General features: G+C 45.0%; 1 protein-coding gene across 1 annotated transcript in view; it reads right to left on the reverse strand.

The window, feature by feature from the left end:
- The window catches only part of PKP1 (plakophilin 1), a 94,246-nt gene extending 91,946 nt beyond the window's left edge, over nt 1–2,300 (reverse strand). Inside the window, exon 1 of the mRNA XM_030220645.1 lies at nt 1,873–2,300. Coding sequence (XP_030076505.1) covers nt 1,873–2,080 — 208 coding nt within the window. The 5' untranslated portion in view covers nt 2,081–2,300. The remainder of the gene's footprint in view (nt 1–1,872) is intronic.
- Between the last annotated feature and the right edge of the window lie 17,499 nt (nt 2,301–19,799).

Below are 19,799 nucleotides of genomic sequence, written 5' to 3' on the forward strand. Positions count from 1 at the left end.
GTAGCAGCTCCCATATTTTTTGAGTTGATCCCCCCTACTCTCGTGGCCCTTCATTTGGACTTCTGCCACTGCCTTCTGCTAAAGTCTGGAAGATCTGATCCTTAATAAGTCATACAGAGGTGCACATGATATCTGAAAAAGATCTCATGATATTTTGAAAACTCATATGTATCATCATCTTTGGACAAAGTTTTATTGGCCTAATAAAGCTTTCACATTCACACCCTATAAAGAATCCATCCCCCCCCCCCGACCCCCCCCCTCCAAGACCACAACAGAGCTCCTAGATCTCTTTACTAAAGATACATCCTGAAATGGTCCCCAATCCCAAACTGCAAATCAAACACTGCGCTTTGTGAATCTGGGAGAGGAATCACAAGACCACAAACCCAAGAAACATCAGCGTCAGATCCCTTAACATAAACATAACATAAGCACTGCCACACTGGGACAGACTGAAGGTCCACCAAGCCCAGTATCCCGATTCCAAAAGGAGCCAATCCAAGTCACAAGTACATGGCAAGATCCAACCGTATGGTGAATAGGGACTCTATATAGTCGAAGACCCAATGTACGTTACAATCCAATTCACTACTTAGGAACCTTCACGCAATACCATCATGTATTATTCTTTACCATGTTTGTATACACATGATGTACATATACAACTTGATCCATTCTAACTATGTTATGTTACATGTTTAGTTCCAAGTATGTATGCACCTTAATGCAATACTATCTGTAACTCTGTTATCCGGAAATGGTGATGGTCTGCAAGGCAACCGCCATTACGGCAAATGTAAGCCACATTGAGCCTGCAAATTGGTGGGAAAATGTGGGATACAAATGCTACAAATAAATAAATAAACAGTAAAACAGACTTTATGTTGCTTATCCTAGAAATAAGCAGTGGACTTTCCCCAAGTCCATCTTAATAATGGCTTATGGACTTTTTTTTTAAGGAAATTAGCTAAACCTTTTTTAAACCCTGCTAAGCCAACTGCTTTTACCATATTCTCTGGCAACAAATTCCAGAGTTTAATTACATGCTGAGAGAAGAAATATTTTATCTGGTTTCTTTTAAATTTACTACTTGGTAGCTTCATTGCCTGCCCCCTAGTCCTAGTATTTTTAGAAAGAGTAAACAAGCGATTCACCTCTACCCATTCCACTCCACTCAGTTTTTTATAGACCTCTACTCCAAGCTCCAGAGCACCAGCCGCTCTACCCTTTCCTCATAGGAAAGTCATCCCACCCCCTTTATTTCCAGCACCTTAAAGGCAATGCGAAGGATGAATGCCAGGCAGCACTCCATGCACACAATTACATGGCACCAGCCCTAGCTCTTGGCAAGATTCAAAGAAAAAAGTTCCAGGTGTAAAACCTGGCAATAAAAAGAACCCTAAAGCCCCAGCTAGCATTCTGATGCACAGTAATGTATTGTAAAGAAATAGTCAGCCCTGATTTTATGTGAAAAAGTAAAAGTTGGGTGCTAGTAGACGAAAGTCACAATCAAGAGATCTACGTTTCAGTTGCAGATTTCAGACTGCCAGGCATACATGTGGATGAATGTGTGTGTCTTTAGATATAGATAAAAACAGTACAAATGCTCTGCATGGTTAATCTGCTCTTAAAATTGTATTCAGTTGGATTTAACTTGTAAGAACTATCTCTGGATAATACTTATATTTGTTCAATACAAGGGAAATAATATTCCAGGTCTAAAGGAAACAGGAGAGCATATTTTTTTTTAAATTAGGAATGCATATAAACAATTATTCATTAAAACCCTATTTCCACCTCCTCTGGACACCCAAGCCCCGGGGGCGGGGGGGGGGGGGGGCTTGTATAGAGGGAAGATGGGGATCTTACCTCGGGTATTGTAGTTCAGTGTGGAAGACTGGGATAACCTGGGTTTCTGTCTCCTGACCGTCATCAGCACTTGTTCTTTCACCCTCTGGTCCCCTGAGGTCCGATTGAGCAGAAGTTTGTCCGAGGGCACAGCCAGAGAGGAGTCATTTTGCCCTTGGAAGACATCGTATGCCAGTGCGGTCTTTAAAGGGGCTGTGGAGGCGAGCATGGTTGCAACAGAATCAAACGGGGACCCCCCAAAAAAATATCGCTGGGAAGGGAAGCTAGAACAAGCAATGTACAGGCAGGTCAGCAGGTTGCAGGATTCCTCAGTTCCATAAATGGCACTTTCGGCAGGGTACAGGAGAAGGTTTGAGAGCTGGGAACCTCAAGTCAGACAGAATATACCTCGCACCTCCCACTTCCAGCTGAAGTCAGGAGCAGAAGAGTCCCGGGGACTGAAGGGCGAAGGCTGCAGTTTGCAGCTCAGGACACGCCCACTCCCATACTGGTTTTACCTATTACATAAGTAAAGGGAGGGAATAAAGACAAACAGGGACGAAGTGCGGTGGAGGAGGGCGGGATAGGAGAGGGAAAGAGCTTCCCAGATCTCCACTTTCGATGCTGGGATACTTGTAAATCGTAGCAGACAGATTCCCTCGGCTCTACTGTGCATGAGTAACACACTCAGTACACAATTACAGTCATAATACACACACACACACACTAACAAAGCGATCCAAGACTTCCCTCCCCCTCGGCCCCCACACCCCCGATAATAACCACCTGCAATCATAAATAATGCAACGGACATACAATGATTACAGTATCCAACACTCCTGGAAGACATAACATGCTGTAGATTTACTTTGTAACAAATAGTTAAACACCTTAACCGAGCGAATAAGGACAGTCCCTGCTCGAAGGAGCTTACAATCTAAAGGCGAAATGTAAAGTTGGGGCAGTCTAGATTTCCTGAATAGAGGTATAGTGGTTAGGTGCCGAAGGCGACATTGAAGAGATGGGCTTTGAGCAAGGATTTGAAGATGGTCAGGGAGGGGGTAGCACTGACCCATGGTAAATGCTGCTTTGTAAGAGATTACTACTACTACTACTACTTAACATTTCTAGAGCGCTACTAGGTTTACACAGCGCTGTACAAAATAAACAAAGAAGGACGGTCCCTGCTCAAAGGAGCTTACAATCTAAAGAACGAAATGTCAAGTTGGGCAGTCTAGATTTCCTGGGTAGAGGTGTAGAGGTTAGGTGCCGAAAGCGACGTTGAAGAGGTGGGCTTTAAGCAGAGATTTGAAGATGGGCAGGGAGGGGGGGGCCTGGTGTATGGCCTCGGGAAGTTTGTTCCACGCGTTGGGTCAGCCATTCTGCCCAATGCATGCACCCACCATGCCCAACAGCCAAGTCTCCAGACCCACCAGCATAAGGCCTGATGCATCACCCCCCCCCCCCCAGAGAAATGGCAGGGTCCTTGCAACCCACCCCCCTACCCAAGCACACTGTAAAATGCTCCGGTGATCACCAAGCTGCTACAACCATCTAGCCCTACCCTTAAAGCAGTGGGTAGCTAAGGTGTGGAGGGGGGGATCTCAGGGGCCCAGCCCCCCCCCCCCCCCATTCCAGCCTCAGGCCCTCTCTAACACTGGTGGCTTGTCAAGTGCCTGTGTTTTGGGCACACATCATGAAAGGTTGTTGTTGTTGCTGCTACTGCTGCCCCCCTCCCCCACCTGCTGCCTGTCCAGTATCCCAAAAAAGATATAGCTGAATTAGAAAAGGTTCAAAGAAGAGCGACCAAAATGATAAAGGGGATGGAACTCCTCTTGTATGAGGAAAGGCTAAAGAGGTTAGGGCTCTTCAGCTTGGAAAAGAGATGGATGAGGGGAAATATGGTTGAGGTCTACAAAATCCTGAGTGGTGTAGAATGAGTACATGTAAATTGACTTTTATACTCGTTCTGAAAGTACAAAGACTAAGGGATACTCAAGGAAGTTACATGGAAATACTTTTAAAACAAACAGGAAATATTTTTTCACTCAATGAATAGTTAAGCTCTGGAACTCTTTGCCAGAGGATGTGGTAACATCAGTTAGCGTATCTGGGTTTAAAAAAAGGTTTGGACAAATTCCTGGAGGAAAAGTCCATAGTCTGCTTTTGAGACAGACAATGGAAGCTACTGCTTGCCCTGGGATTGGTAGCATGGAATGCTGCTACTCTTTAGGGTTCCAGAATCTTGCTACTCTTTGACATTCTTCATGGAATCTTGCTATTCGTTATGATTCCGGAATCTTGTTACTCTTTGGGGTTCTGGAATGTTGCCATGATTTGGGTTCCTGCCAGGTACTTGTGACCTGGCTTGGCCACTGTTTGGAAAACAGGATACTGGGCTAGATGGACCATTGGTCTGATCCAGTATGGCTACTCTTAAGTTCTTATCCCATCCTTCCTCCCCATGGGATCCGGTACTACTGGCTGCCTTCCTGCTCCCTGCACCGCTGCCCTCCTTCAATTTTCAGGCCTTCAGCAGTGTCAGTGAGGTAAGCACATTGCCTTCAGTGGCCTGGAAGCTTTCCCTCTGCTACAATTTCCTGTCCTGCATAGGCAGGATGCTGCAACAGAGGGAGAGCTTCTGAGGCCACCGCAGGCAGTGTGCTTACCTCACTGATGCTGCTGGCAGCCTAGAAAATTGAAGGACGGTAGCACTGCAAGGAGCGAGAAGGGAGTGAGTAGTACCATATCCCGCAGTGGGAGAAGATGCAGAAAGCAAGAAGCGCTGCAACCACGGCAGGGCAGGGTGGTGGGAGGAAGAAAAAGAGATGTCACATTTCAATCTGCCGGATGTAGATTGGAAGGTTCCATCTGCAGAATCGGAAAGAAGTAGAGAGATCGTGGATGCTTTCCAAAGTGCTCTGCTCAGACAAATGGTGACGGAACCCACGAGAGAGGGAGTGACGCTGGATCTGGTGCTCACAAATGGGGATAGTGTGTCAAATGTCCGAGTGGCTGCCCACCTGGGCAGCAGTGACCATCAAACAGTTTGGTTTGATATGACGGCTGAAGTGGAGGACGGACACACAAAACTCAAAGTCCTGGATTTCAAGCATGCTGACTTGAATACCTGAGGAAGGAGCTGATGGGCTGGGAGAACGTATGAGAAGTGGAAGGGCAGTGGTCCAGGCTGAAAGAAACTATAAATAGGGCCACAAACATTTATGTAAGGAGAGTAAATAAAAGCAAGAGAAAAAGGAAACCGATATGGTTCTCCAAGCAAGTGGCTGAGAAAATAAAGGCTAAAGAGTTGGCATTCCTGAAATACAGAAAAACTCAAGAGGAACACAGAGAGGAATACTGGAGGAAACTGAAAGAAGCCAAGAGAGAGATACGTCTGGCAAAAGCGCAAGCGGAAGAACAAATGGCTAGAAATGTAAGGAGGGGTGACAATAATTTCTTCAGGTATATTAGTGAAGGGAGAATGACTAAAAGGGGAATTGTGAGACTGAAAGATGCTGCGAACCGCTTTGTAGATAATGATGAAGATAAAGCAAATTTGCTAAATAGATACTTTTGTTCTGTTTTCACTGAAGAAAATCCTGGAGAAGGACCAAGATGGACTGGCAAAAGTACATATGAGAATGGAGTGGATATAGCACCGTTCACAGAAGAGAGTGTGTATGAACAACTTGGAAATCTAAAGGTGGACAAAGCCATGGGACCGGACGGGATCCACCCCAGCATATTGAGGGAGCTCAGAGAGGTTCTGGTGGGTCCTCTTAAAGATTTGTTTAATAAATCCTTGGAGACGGGAGAGGTTCCCTGGGATTGGAGAACGGCAGAGGTGGTCCCTCTTCACAAAAGTGGTGATAGGGAAAAAACTGGAAACTACAGGCCGGTAAGCCTCACTTTGGTTACTGGAAAAGTAATGGAAGCGATGCTGAAGGAAAAGATAGTGAATTTCCTGGAAGCCAATAAGTTGCAAGATCCGAGACAACATGGTTTTACCAAAGGTAAATTGTGCCAAACGAATCTCATTGAATTCTTTGACTGGGTGACCGGAGAACTGAATCAGGGACGTGCTATAGACGTAATCTACTTAGATTTCAGCAAAGCTTTTGACACGGTTCCTCACAGGAGGCTCTTAAATAAACTGGACAGGCTGAAGATAGGACCTGACATGGTGAACTGGAGTAGGAACTGGTTGACGGACTGATGCCAGAGGGTGGTGGTTAATGGAATTCGCTTGGATGAGGGAAAGGTGAGTAGTGGTGTGCCTCAGGGATCGGTGCTGGGGTCAATTCTGTTCAATATATTTGTGAGTGACATTGCCAAAGGGTTAGAAGGTAAAGTTTGCCTTTTTGCAGACGATTCTAAGATTTGTAACAGAGTGGACACCCAGGAGGGAGTGGAAAACATGAAAAGGATCTGCAGAAGCTAGAAGAATGGTCTAAGGTTTGGCAATTAAAATTTAATGCGAAGAAATGCAAAGTGATGCACTTAGGGAGTAGAAATCCACGGGAGACGTATGTGATAGGCGGTGAGAGTCTGATATGTACGGATGGGGAGAGGGATCTTGGGGTGAAAGTATCTGAGGATCTGAAGGCGACGAAACAGTGTGACAAGGCAGTGGCCTTAGTGAGAAGGTTGCTAAGCTGTATAGAGAGAGGTGTGACCAGCAGAAGAAAGGAAGTGTTGATGCCCCTGTATAAGTCGTTGGTGAGGCCCCACCTGGAGTATTGTGTTCAGTTTTGGAGGCCGTATCTTGCTAAGGATGTAAAAAGAATTGAAGCGGTGCAAAGAAAAGCTATGAGAATTGTATGGGATTTGTGTTACAAGACGTATGAAGAGAGAATTGCTGACCTGAACATGTATACCCTGGAGGAAAGGAGAAACAGGGGTGATATGATACAGACGTTCAAATATTTGAAAGGTATTAATCCGTAAAATAACCTTTTCCATAGATGGGAAGGCGGTAGAACTAGAGGACATGAAATGAGATTGAAGGGGGGCAGACTCAAGAAAAATGTCAGGAAGTATTTTTTCACGGAGAAAGTGGTGGATACTTGGAATGAAAACGGTAACGGAATTCAAAAATGCTTGGAATAAACATAAAGGAATCCTGTTCGGAAGGAATGGATCCTCAGAAGCTTAGCGGAGATTGGGTGGCAGAGCCGGTGGTGGGGGCGGGGCTAGTGATTGGGGGCAGGGCTAGTGCTGGGCAGACTTCTACGGTCTGTGCCCTGAAAATGACAGATACAAATCAAGGTAAGGTATACAAAAAAGTAGCACATATGAGTTTATCTTGTTGGGCAGACTGGATGGACCATGCAGGTCTTTCTCTGCCGTCATCTACTATGTATGTTACTATGCTTTTGATATAGTGGATCACTTCCTCTTATTACAAAACTTGTATAAGATGGGAACACGCGACACAGTTTTACAATGGTTTGAATCTTATCTAACCAATCGATCATTTATAGTGAAAATTGATGCGTGTATTTCTGAAAGATATTCAGTACTTCGGGGAGTCCCACAAGGATCTTCCCTATCAGCAATTTTTTTCAATTTGTATATGACATCGTTAGGTAGGGTATTTTAGCATCTGGGTTTATCTTTCTGAATATATGAGAATAATATCCAATTTTCTTTCCCATTACAAGGTAATATGCAGAGCCTGTCACATACCTTGACTATGTATTTGGATAAAATCAGCAACTGGAGGCGACATCATAACCTGTCACTGAACTATACTAAAACAGAAATTATGTTTATTGGGACAATGTAGATTTCTGAATTGTCATCTCTTTGTAATTTGGGAATGATGCTCGATTCAAGTGTATCCATGCAAAAACAAGGGGGCCGCATTATTTCCACCTCTTTTATTAATTGCGTACTCTTAGTAAATTGAAGGAGATGTTTGTGTGGTCAGAATTGGTGCTGTTAAGTTTGCTACACAGGTTCCAAGAAGCTTCGTTGCAGGATTTAGTGTTACTTCACGTGGTAATTTGGCAGTGAAGGGATTTTGTTGGGGGGGGGGGGGTAAAGGAAGGGTCAAAACTACTGCTTTGTGCATGTTACCCCTATTGCTCATGGTGTCTTTATATTATGCTTCCACCGCACATTGTTCAGGAAGTAAGAATCTTCTGTGTTTATCATTATGATTTTAGCTTCCAAGAGAGAGAAAGTTCTCAACAGTATTCCCAAGAGTTTCTTGACAGTGTTTCTTAGTCTACCCCATGACAAAACAAAGTTCTTTGCTAAACAACGTTAGAAAAAAAAAAACACATCAAAAAGATAATGGCAAGGATTGTTGTTACATTTGTACCCTGCACTTTCCACTCATGGCAGGCAATGGAGGGTTAAGTGACTTGCCCAGAGTCACAAGGAGCTGCCTGTGCCAGGAATCAAACTCAGTTCCTCAGGACTAAAGTCCACCACCCTAACCACTAGGCCACTATGAAGACAGAAAGAAACAAACAAACATGGTGAAGATACAGATAGAAAACGAATCATTGGCTGGTTTAGACGCTGCAGAACAAATCTCTGTTTGGTACAAATCAACTGCTGAGATCAGCATTCTTTGTGCATCTGAGTCATATTACCTCAAACGTTCATTGACATAGGGGTGAGGTTCATTCCTGTCTTGGTGTGTAGGAAAATTCACCAACTTGGAGACATGTCCCGGAGAGACAGTAAAGATTTATCCTTATCTTTTTCTTGAGTTCCTGATCTCCAGCCTGGTTCATTGCCAGTATCTTACCCTGTATCTGCTCTAACATCAGCTCCAGTGCCCTGCCTGTGCGGCCGACCCCTGACAGCCACCTGGAAGCACTCACCTGCCAGGGATAAGACTCTGCAAAGTGGAGGCCTCACAGCAAAGAAGAAAGGAAACATTATCAGTGCAGCATTGCTGCTATAGTCAACAGTGAAAAAAAAATCCTTTAATGCCCCATCCTTCAGTAAACTCAGAAGTACAGTACATTACAAACATCTAGGGCCCTGTTTACTAAGCAGCTTTTAACATGTGCTAAACGCTAAAGACACCTATAGGAATAAATGGGTATCGCTAGTATTTAGAAACCCATTTTGGAGAAACTAGTCCGAGTGTCCACACATTCAAAACGTAGATTTTAAAAATACTTTAATGATAGCCTTAAAAGCATCCAACTAAAGTCTCCTCCTAGCAATGCAGCTGTAGGTGTCACTGTTTGGATCCTATATGGTCCCGTATAGATTGGGTCTTGCCACGTTTTATGGGTGAAATTCTTCTTATATACCAGCTGGCCAGGCTGATATTTGTAAAACAGGATCACCTAAGACTGTGGCAAAAGTGGATTCACGTAACACCGTCAACTGTTGCGTTGCAATCTTCAAGTTGCGAACAAAACCAGACAATTTATCAGAAACCCCTTAAAGATGTGTTTCATAAAGCATATACAAGCAGATGATCAAAAGCCCCGCGCTGTTCCAAACAGTGCTCTAAAATAGTGCTGGAACAGCGCGGGGCTTTACCGCACTGATGATCAGAGATAACTGCATGTAAATTTAAGCACACAATTATCTCTGATTATGGGGTAGAAGTGCGGGAGAATTGTGCCTGAGCGTGCGCTCAGCACAATCCTCCCACACTTGTTTGACAGGTCTGGGCTGTCAAAAGCCCAAACCTGTCAAACACAGAATTCTGAGACACTTTCAAACCAACTGCCACGATTTCTTTTAAAATCACTTAACTTTTGTTAGTGGGAGGCAGTATATAAAGGGAAAGGGGATCGGAATTGATACACTGCCTCTCTGTGGTTACAAATCAAAGCAGTTTACATAGGTACAGGTACTTATTTTGTACCTGGGGTGGTTAAGTGACTTAGCCAGAATCACAAGGAGCAGCAGTGGGAATCAAACCCAGTTCTCCTGGTTCTCGGGCCACTCCTCCAATATGATACCACAAAACGTAAGTCTCCACATAGAACCAGATATGCTGTGGTCTGCATGCATACATTTTAGGGACATGCAGGGGAAACATTTTCATTCTGTTTGGTTTCCTGTATCATTTGTAGGAGTTTTTCTTTCAGAGGCAATGTCATAAATTAATTAATTAATTAATTAATTAATTTGTTGCATTTGTACCCCACATTTTCCCACCTATTTGCAGGCTCAATGTGGCTTACATAGTACGGTCAAAGGCGTTTGCCCAGTCGGTGGTTAACAAATACAAAGTTGTATAGTGATCGTATGAAGTATAAATGGAGGGTCGGAATGGATGAAGATTGCGTGTTGTCCTGTTCGATCATAGTCATGCTGTGTTGGTAGGTGAAGAGGGTTACGTGGGGTTGTTGGAGTAGGCCTTTTTGAAGAGGTTGGGTTTTAGTGATTTCCTGAAGTTCAAGTGGTCGTGGATTGTTTTCACAGCTTTTGGGAGCCCATTCCATAGTTGCACGCTATCCCCCGGATTCTACATAACGTGACCAAAATTGCGCATACAAATCCTGTCATATTCTGGATTTGCGAGTGCAATTCAATTACTTCTCAAGCCAATCGGCACCAATAATTGCCACTCAACAAGCAATTATTGATACTAATTGGCATTAGTGGTTAGGGTGGTGGACTTTGGTCCTGGGGAACTGAGGAACTGAGTTCGATTCCTGGCACAGGCAACTCCTTGTGACTCTGGGCAAGTCACTTAACCCTCCATTGCCCTGCTGCATTGAGCCTGCCATGAGTGGGAAAGCGCGGGGTACAAATGTAACAAAAAAAAAAAAAAATTTACATGCACAACTTACTAGGATTATTCTGTAAAGTAGTGCGTGTAAATTCTAATGAGCACTGTCAAAAGGGAGCAAGGCCGTGAGCTTGGAATGGCCGGGCCATGGGCGTTCTGAAAATCTACGCGCATGGTTATAGAATACACCTGTTCTGTGCCTAACTTAGGCACTATTTAGTTACACAAGTTTTGCTTGGCGTAAATGGATGCGCCTAGAGTTAGGTGCAGGCATGGCCGCTCGGCGTATTCTAGAAACTGCGCTTTAATCGAGGTTCAGCTTACACAATACACCTAAATAAAAAAATTTTTGGTGCCAATTTTTCAGACACCATATATACAGTAGAATCTAGTCCTATTTGTGGGGGGAAAAAACTAAATTTGGGGAGGGGGGAGTCATTTCACGCTAAAAGTGACATGAAATATCATGGGAACTGTCATTCAAATAATGGCACATCTCTAATGTATACCTGCAGGAAACACTGTCCAGCACATGCTTAGATACACACTACTACTACTAATACTATTTAGCATTTCTATAGCGCTACAAAGCATACAAAGCAACAGGAGGGGAAGTGCCTACTGCCACATCAGAGGATTAAAAGACAGGGTCAGAGAGCACAGCCATAAGCACATAAGCACCGCCATACTGGGAATAGACCAAGGCTCCATCAAGCCCAGCATCCTGTCTCCAACAGCGGCCAATCCAGGCTTCAAGAACCTGGCAACCCCCCCCCCCCCCCCTAAAAAAAAATAAATTTTAATAATGTTCAATGGACTTTTCCTTCAGGAATCTGTCCAAACCCCCCTTAAACTCCGTAATGCCAGCCGTTGCCACCACATTCTCCGGCAACGAGTTCCAGTGTCCAACTACACGCTGAGTAAAGAAAAACTTTCTCCTATTTGTTTTAAATCTACCATATTCTAGCTTCATCTTGTGTCCCCTGGTTCTATTATTGTTTGAAAGTGTAAACAAATGCTTCACATCTGTCCGCTGTAAAAACAGTGCTGTGCTGACCCTCCCAGCACTGGACAGCTCCACCAACTTTTTGCCAGGTTTGCTCAGTGGTGGCAAAATCACTGCTTCTGTAATGTCTCCTATTTGCATTTGTAATTGGGATTATTTTTCCCTCTATGCATCACTTTGCATTTTCCCACACGAATTCTATCTGCCCTTTGGCTGTACACAAGATCCTTCTGCAAATCCTCACAGCCATTTTAACTACTGAATAATTTAGTGCCATCCACAAATTCTATCAACATTTGCTTATTTCCGATCTGACGAAGAAGGGCAACCTTCGAAAGCTAATCAAGAAATGTATTAAGTTATGTCCAATAAAAAAGGTATCATCTTATTTTCTTTTCCATGTTTTATTTTGTTTGATTTCTATTGATAACCTTAAGAGTGGACTAACACGGCTACCACACTCCTCTACTTATCAACTCACTTGTAACTCCTGTCTCCCCCCTTGGGGGCACTCCACTACTGATCCTTTTTTCCATGTGGATAACTGACCATTCAGTCCTACTCTGTATTTTCTGTCTTTTACCCAGTTTGTAATCCACAAAAAGGCATGACCTCCTATCCCAGGACTCCTTAATTTAGTTTATTCTTTATTTTACTAGAAAAAGAAATATGCAGTCTATTCATATTATGTGCTTTAAAATGGAGATGGTTCATTAATCAGGGGCGTAGCCAGACAACAGATTTTGGGTGGGCCTAGGCAAGAAGTGGGTGGGCACCACCACCAAAATAATATCTCAACTGACGGGAAAACGCTTCTTTCCACCTTGGCAGGCTGAAGCAGGCATGTGCTGAAAAATGAGCATGCTCAGATGCTGGTATCGTGGACAGTACCACTTTTGTTACCATCAGGGGGTAAGTCTTCAGCTGGACAAGCTTGGGATCCCCACCAGCTACCGCTAAACATGTGCTACTGTTGGGTGGGCCTGAGCCCTAAATGGGTGGGCCCCGGCCCACCCCGGCCCACCTGTGGCTACGCCACTGCATTACATAATGGTTTACATTCTCTGTTTAACCATCTCTCACATGCATAGACCGGGCTATCTGTTCCAGAAAATGTATCTACCACGATCAACCTTGACAGCTGCACACTGTATGCCTCAGTTTTACAACAACAGGGCTCAGACAGTTCATCTGGTTACTTTCTGCACACAGAGCGAGTTGATGTCTGCAACTTTTGTTTGGAGATTATAGATTATGAAATAAACTATAGAGATACATCAGAAAGATTGACCGTCAAGGAATTTTGGAGGCAGAAGTGAGAAGATAATAGTGCCACATTAGAAAGGACCAGTGCGATTTTTCTAGCGAAAAAGGTGCCGGTACTCAAAGGCCAGGCCACCCTTCAGGGGTGGGTTGATCACTGAGGGACCCACCCCACAAGAGCCAGGCCCCCTGGAACCAGTCATAGAATCTATGTCAAGGCAGAATTGGTGTGTAGAGCCTGAATTCCTTCATTAAACTTAGGGACCAAGGGTCAATTTTAGCAGACAATGGAAAAGGTGCCGGTACGCAGTACCCCCAAGTACCCCCTCAAAAAAAGCCCTGAAAAGGAAAGACCTGCTTTTATCCCACTGTTGGATGGAGGTGTAGATCTAGTTTCTTTTGGACAAAAAGAACTACAGACACACAATGATGTTTTTGTTATTTTGATTTTTTTTTTAAGTTTGTTTGTTGTTGTTTTCCTCTGGATTGCTGCACAGAGAGTGCCCTTATATAAATCAGAAGGTTGGATTTGATCGATCTCTGGTCTTCTTTCAACTGAACTAAACCAGTATAAGAAGTGAACTGGTTTTGTTTGTTTGTTTGTTTGTTTGTTTGAAGTTTCTGAAAATTAATCCATGTAATATCCCTTCCCCGGCTCACCCCCCCCCCCCCCCCCCCCCCAATGAATCCTGGCAATGTCATGTCATCTCAATACCTCGATCCACTGCTCTTCATTACGTGGTGAAGAATTACAGAGCTTTCTGTCCTTTGCATGAGCGGAACAAAAAAATAACTTTATTAGGATTGTAAGAATCCAAGAGCACTAATAGGACAAAAATGGGAAGGAGGAAAAGTGGGGGCAGGACAAATAGTTTAAAAAGAAACCTTTGGCTCTCACTCTTCCAGAGCTGTGACCTGGAGCTCGCTGGCAAACTTAACCATACAACTGAAGCTGAAGGTATTACAGTCATGGGAGGGTTTGGTTTTTTTTTGGGGGGGGGGGGAATAGAATTTCATCATTGCTCACTGTAATATGTGTTCCAGTGTCAGGATACACACACACGCAGCAGAGTCTGCCAAGAACCCCACTCTGATCCCCACTTCAATGACTGCATTATTTAACATAGGCCTATAAATGAGGAGAGAATCCCAGTTAGTTGTGAATGAAGCTTCTGGCTGTAGCCTACATCACCCTGCAGATGTCGGTTCCAATTGAGCTGGAAGGCTATAAAGAGGTAAAAGCATAATGCCAGATCAACAATGCCCAAAGATACCAAGAATACCCTAAAATAATATTTCCTGGAGTCTGACCACAGTAAATTCTGAAATCATATTCTGCATTGCTAAGGTCCAATATCTGTCATATGGAATGGTTTGGGACGTTTTACTGCACACTTTGTCTAAGTGGAGGAGTGGCCTAGTGGTTAGGGTGGTGGACTTTGGTCCTGAGGAACTGAGTTTGATTCCCATTTCAGGCACAGGCAGCTCCTTGTGACTCTGGGCAAGTCACTTAACCCTCCATTGCCACATTGAGCCTGCCATGAGTGGGAAAGTGCAGGGTACAAATGTAACAAAAAAAAAAATCTCATGAACAGTTTTATGAACAATTGAATCACAATGTGGGGAGAAACTAGAATGCACAACATTTATATATAAAATAAAAAAATTATTATTTGGAGGTTTTTTTTATTATTAGTATATGAACAATTGGAAAAGTAATATGTGGAGGAGTGGCCTAGTGGTTAGGGTGCTGAACTTTGGTCCTGAGGAACTGAGTTTGATTCCCACTTCAGGCACAGGCAGCTCCTTGTGATTCTGGGCAAGTCACTTAACCCTCCATTGCCGCATTGAGCCTGCCATGAGTGGGAAAGTGCAGGGTACAAATGTAACAAAAATAAAATAGATACTATTGGAGATTCTACATGGAATGTTGCTATTCCACTAGCAACATTCCATGTAGAAGGCTGCGCAGGCTTCTGTTTCTGTGAGTCTGACGTCCTGCACATACGTGCAGGACGTCAGACTCACAGAAGCAGAAGCCTGCGCGGCCACATTGGTGATCTGCAAGGGCTGACTTCTACATGGAATGTTGCTAGTGGAAATCTCAAATTAAATAGTAGCAACAGTGGAGGAGTGGCCTAGTGGTTAGGGTGGTGGACTTTGGTCCTGAGGAACTGAGTTCAATTCCCACTTCAGGCACAGGCAGCTCCTTGTGACTCTGGGCAAGTCACTTAACCCTCCATTGCCCCAGGTACAAATAAGTACCTAAGCCACATTGAGCCTGCCATGAGTGGGAAAGCATGGGGTACAAATGTAACAAAAAAAAAAATAATTGAACCAGAAATGTAGAATTTTTTCTGATTTCAACTATGGCTGCGTGCTAGACATTGGTTTGAGATGTTTTCAGCAAAATGTCTCAATTCAAACTTAAATGTCTTATCGAAAATGTCCCTCTACATCTCTAGGGTAAAATATAAAGGAATGGCAGCAAGTTTGAAGGCTTTTTTTTTTTAATTTTGGAAGATGAGCTTAACCAACCTTGCTTGTTTGGGTTGATCTAGGTGAGGTGGCAACCCTACATGATACATGAAACAAAAAAGTGAGGAGAACAGATGAGGATACCAAAAATTGCTTTATTATATAAAAACGACCCGACACAGCCGTGTTTCGGCCCAAAGGCCTGCCTCAGGGGTCTTGAACAACCTCAAAACATGTAGTGTAAAACATGCACTGTTGTAAATGTGCTGCGACAAAAACTCCTTTGGTCTCCTCTCTTCCAAGAAAATAAAACAATATAAACGTCAATGCCAAAAGCAAAGCCTGTTATGCTCCACTCCTGAAGAACGTGTGTAAAGTTACCAACATGATACCCATATGTGCAATGGAGTAATCAAAGTACTGAGCAGAAGAATCAGTTGGTAATTCTGACTAGGAAAGTGAATGGAAATACCTTTCTTTAGGTCTTTCTGTGCAAAACTCTTTTCACAGTTTGAACAACACAAACCCCTCCTACCTTTCCTTGTAACACCTTCCAGAGGCAGGCTGAGTCCTGACGATTTGTAACAGGTAAAGTACTGTATCGCTATCTTAATCTGAAGCGATTAAATTGTATATTTTGGCACCTTCAAAACCAAAATTCTTTGAGGTTTTGCGGTGGCTGCAAAGTCGGAAGAGCTCTCAGGTGGCCACCCTGTTGTGAGTGAATGCTCCTTTCAGCAGTAAAAGACTTTGGTCAGCTGCCAGCTCCAAACCATAAGACTCTGTCACATACTGAATGCTGTAAATAGGGGGGGGGGGGGGGGGGGGAATCTCCTTTTCAGCTAACTTTGCACATTCTTGCCAGGGGTGGATTGCCATGCAACTAGATTTTTGTAGAAAGATCAGACCTTCATATCCTGATACTTTTACTGTTACATTTGCTCTGTTTCCAGCTTTGTTCAGATGGGTTAGGGTTCTGGTCAGGAGTGCTGCAGAGCTAATCTAGCTGCCAGGGCACTAAAGCTGTGTTTCCAAACCTTTCCCAGGGCTCCCAGAGGGTAGGATACAACCGAGATACTTCCATTGCAGTGTAGACCTGTGTGGTAGCCGTGTTAGTCCACTCTTAAGGTTATCAATAGAAATCAAACAAAATAAAACATGGAAAAGAAAATAAGATGATACCTTTTTTATTGGACATAACTTAATACATTTCTTGATTAGCTTTCGAATGAGATATTTCATTTTTTTTGTTTGTTTTTTTAAGATATATTGACCAGAAATGACTATGCTCAAATTACGTGAATGAATGATAAGAGGGGAATCTTAAATTCATATCTCCTGCACCATAGGCTAATGTGAAAACCACTAGACCACTTCCTCTGCCACCTCTCATGAAATAGTATATGGGGATTACAAATTGTAGTGTGGTAAATAAATTGTACCGCAGCAGGTAATGCTTTGCCCTCTGTTATGATTTTACAGGTACAGCTGAGAAAGGTAAGAGTGATGGCACAGCTCCCTACACATAGTGCCCCACCAAAGAACCACACACACACACACACACACACAGGACAGTGGCCAGTGCCCAGGCAGTATTGCCCCACCCCCTGATAGGGAGCACCAGCTGATCCCACTTTCACAGCACAGTTACGTAAGATTCGCACCCTTGGAGCTTAATTAAAACGTAAGAATAGCCAAACTGGGTCAGACCAATGGTTCATCTAGCCCAGTATCTTGTTTCCAACAGTGGCCAATCCAGATCACAAGTACCTGACAGAAATCACTGTCTGCTGCACCCCTCTCACTCCTATACTGTAACATAAAGAACCTCCTGGTTCTGATCCTATCTCACTCCTATCCTGTAACACTAGAGCAATTCTTTGCTGGCTCTGTAACCTCCTGGATTCTGGTACCTTTGCTGGCTGGGGTTCCCAACCCTTGCCACATTCGATCCCCCCTCCTGTCGCCACCAGGTACCTTTGCCGGCGGGGGTCCCCAACCCCCGGCAGCCGAAGTCTTCTGCGCCAGTCTCCGGCGACTTCACTGATCTGTTTCTGTCAGTCCTGACTCCTGACGTCCTGCGTGCACATCCTGGATGTAGCCCCGTGAAGGACGTGCATGCAGGATGTCAGGAGTCAGAACTGACAGAAACTCAGCAAAGGCACCTGAGATCGGTGCTGAAGAAGATTTCCGCTGGCTTGGGTTGGAGACCCCTACCAGCAACGGTACCTGGGGCCACGGGGGCATGGGCCCCCACAGATTTAGCCCTGGCCCCCTCTACTTTCGCCCCCCCCCCCCCCACACCTCTTTCGATCTCCCCTCCCACTGCCGCCAGGTACCTTTGCTGACGGGGGGTCCCCAACCCTTGCCACATTCGATCCCCCCTCCTGCCGCCACCAGGTACCTTTGCTGGCGGAGGTCCCCAACCCCCGGCAGCCGAAGTCTTCTGCGCCGGTCTCCGGCGCCTTCGCTGATCTGTTTCTGTCAGTCCTGACTCCTGACGTCCTGCATGCAGCCCCGTGAAGGACGTGCATGCAGGATGTCAAAACTGACAGAAACGGATCAGCAAAGGCACCGGAGACCGGTGCTGAAGAAGATTTCCGCTGGCTTGGGTTGGGGGCCCCTACCAGCAATGGTACCTGGCGACGGGGATCGTGGTGGGTCGAACGTGGCGGGGGTGGGCAGCAGCTGGGAGAGGCAGACTAAACTGTGCCCCCCCCCCCCCCCCCCCCCCCCCCCCACACACACACACACCTCGGGCTCTGGATCCCCCCTCCCGCCGAGGTCTGGCTACGCCCCTCAGAAATGTTGATACATGTATAGTTGTTAGTAGTAGAGTGTGCATGTATAACAGGCAATACAGCTATAGTGGAATATATTCACCGTGTGTGTGTAATAGGTCAAACATAAAGGGATGTGAACGCACTGAAAAGCAAAGCCAAACAGCGCTGGGCGCGGTGGCGCAGCACAGAGCGAAGAGCCGCGGCTGCACCACGTGAACCCCCAATCCCAGCGAAGGGACGCGAGAGCAGCCGCTGCTACAAAGCCGTGAGTCAGTGCGCTGAGGATCGACGCCCGGGGACCTGCCCGGACACACCCAGGTTCATCTGACAGCTTCAAAGCCAGGGAACTTGTTTTCCAAGTTTAGGACGCCTGCCAAGACGGAGAGGGAGGGAGAGATCGCTGGCACAGTCCTGGGGACGTGTTGCCCAAACGCTCGGCGGACCCTGTCCCAGCTTGTTCAAGGCATCTCAAGTGAACAAGGGTTTCCGTCGTCCAAATTCAACAGAGACTTGGCAGGGCGGTGAAAGCTTTTCAACTTTGTTTGCCTTAGACTTTCCAGTTTCAGAAATGCTATCTTGGCCGAGTTTAAAATCACACAACACCAATTTCGTGAGCCAATCGATAGCCCCGTCCTCCCCCAGCAGGTTGGGCAGGGCAGGCCTCCCCATTCAGAGGTGCCTGCCCCTGCCTTATCACAGAGGGTGCCACAGGGCTGGGCACAAAACGAATTCTGCTGCTCCAATCGTCAAACTGACTGGATAAAAGGCACTTGGTTGCCAGCTTACCCCACTCTGATGGCTGATCCATTCCTGTTCTATGCGTGGCACTGTAGTTCTGATTGGCCCAATGATTTACCCTAATCAGAATTACAACTCCGTGCATGCAGTGAAAGTGAAGCAAAGCCAGGACTAGATTGCCTGGCTTCGGTTGGCAAATAATCCCCCCCCCCCCCCCCCCCCCACACACACACACACACACACACACACACACACATACCCAAAGGCTGAAACCAGTTAATAATTCCTCCCCCCCCCCCCCCCAAAAAAAAAAAAAAAAACCCACATCCTCAAAGCCTGGAGGGTGCAACAGTTTGAAACAAACTTTTTTCTTTTTGTAGGGCCAAACGTTTTTTTTTTAAACCCTGCAGAACTTTTGCAACAATCCCAATCTAGCCTCAAGTGAGAGAGAAAAAAAAACATCCTATTTTCTACACCAGAATTTCCTTATATTTGTCACAGCCTCTACCCTGGATGTTGCCCTCCTGCGTTGGCAGCATAATGTGCATTGCCCAAGATTCAGACTCCCTTTTTTGGAGACCTTTAGATCCACAGTAATATTCTAAACCATTTGCTATTTTGCTCTGATGAAGTTTTACAGAGAGCGATAGCAGCAGAACTCAGAGCTCAGTAGAGAAATAAATTTCAAGTCTCGTCTTACACTTGCAAAGGGCAAAATTAGGCACTTGTTCCTACGACCTGCTTCCAGCACGGGAACAGTGTTTATGCAACATTTCATGAAGCTCCAATTTTAACCTTTGATCTCAATATTGATGGAATACATTCTTTTTCTGCAGTGAAAAATTCATTCTCACCAAACATAAGTGGTTTTTATTTTCCAAAATGAAGATTCTGGTTTGTCTGTTTTCACTGTGCTCACCCAGCCTTTCTGCAGCTTCCTGGGTGTGGGTGCCGGAGG

The sequence above is a fragment of the Microcaecilia unicolor genome, chromosome 12, assembly GCF_901765095.1.
Source record: "Microcaecilia unicolor chromosome 12, aMicUni1.1, whole genome shotgun sequence".
Classification (NCBI taxonomy): domain Eukaryota; kingdom Metazoa; phylum Chordata; class Amphibia; order Gymnophiona; family Siphonopidae; genus Microcaecilia; species Microcaecilia unicolor.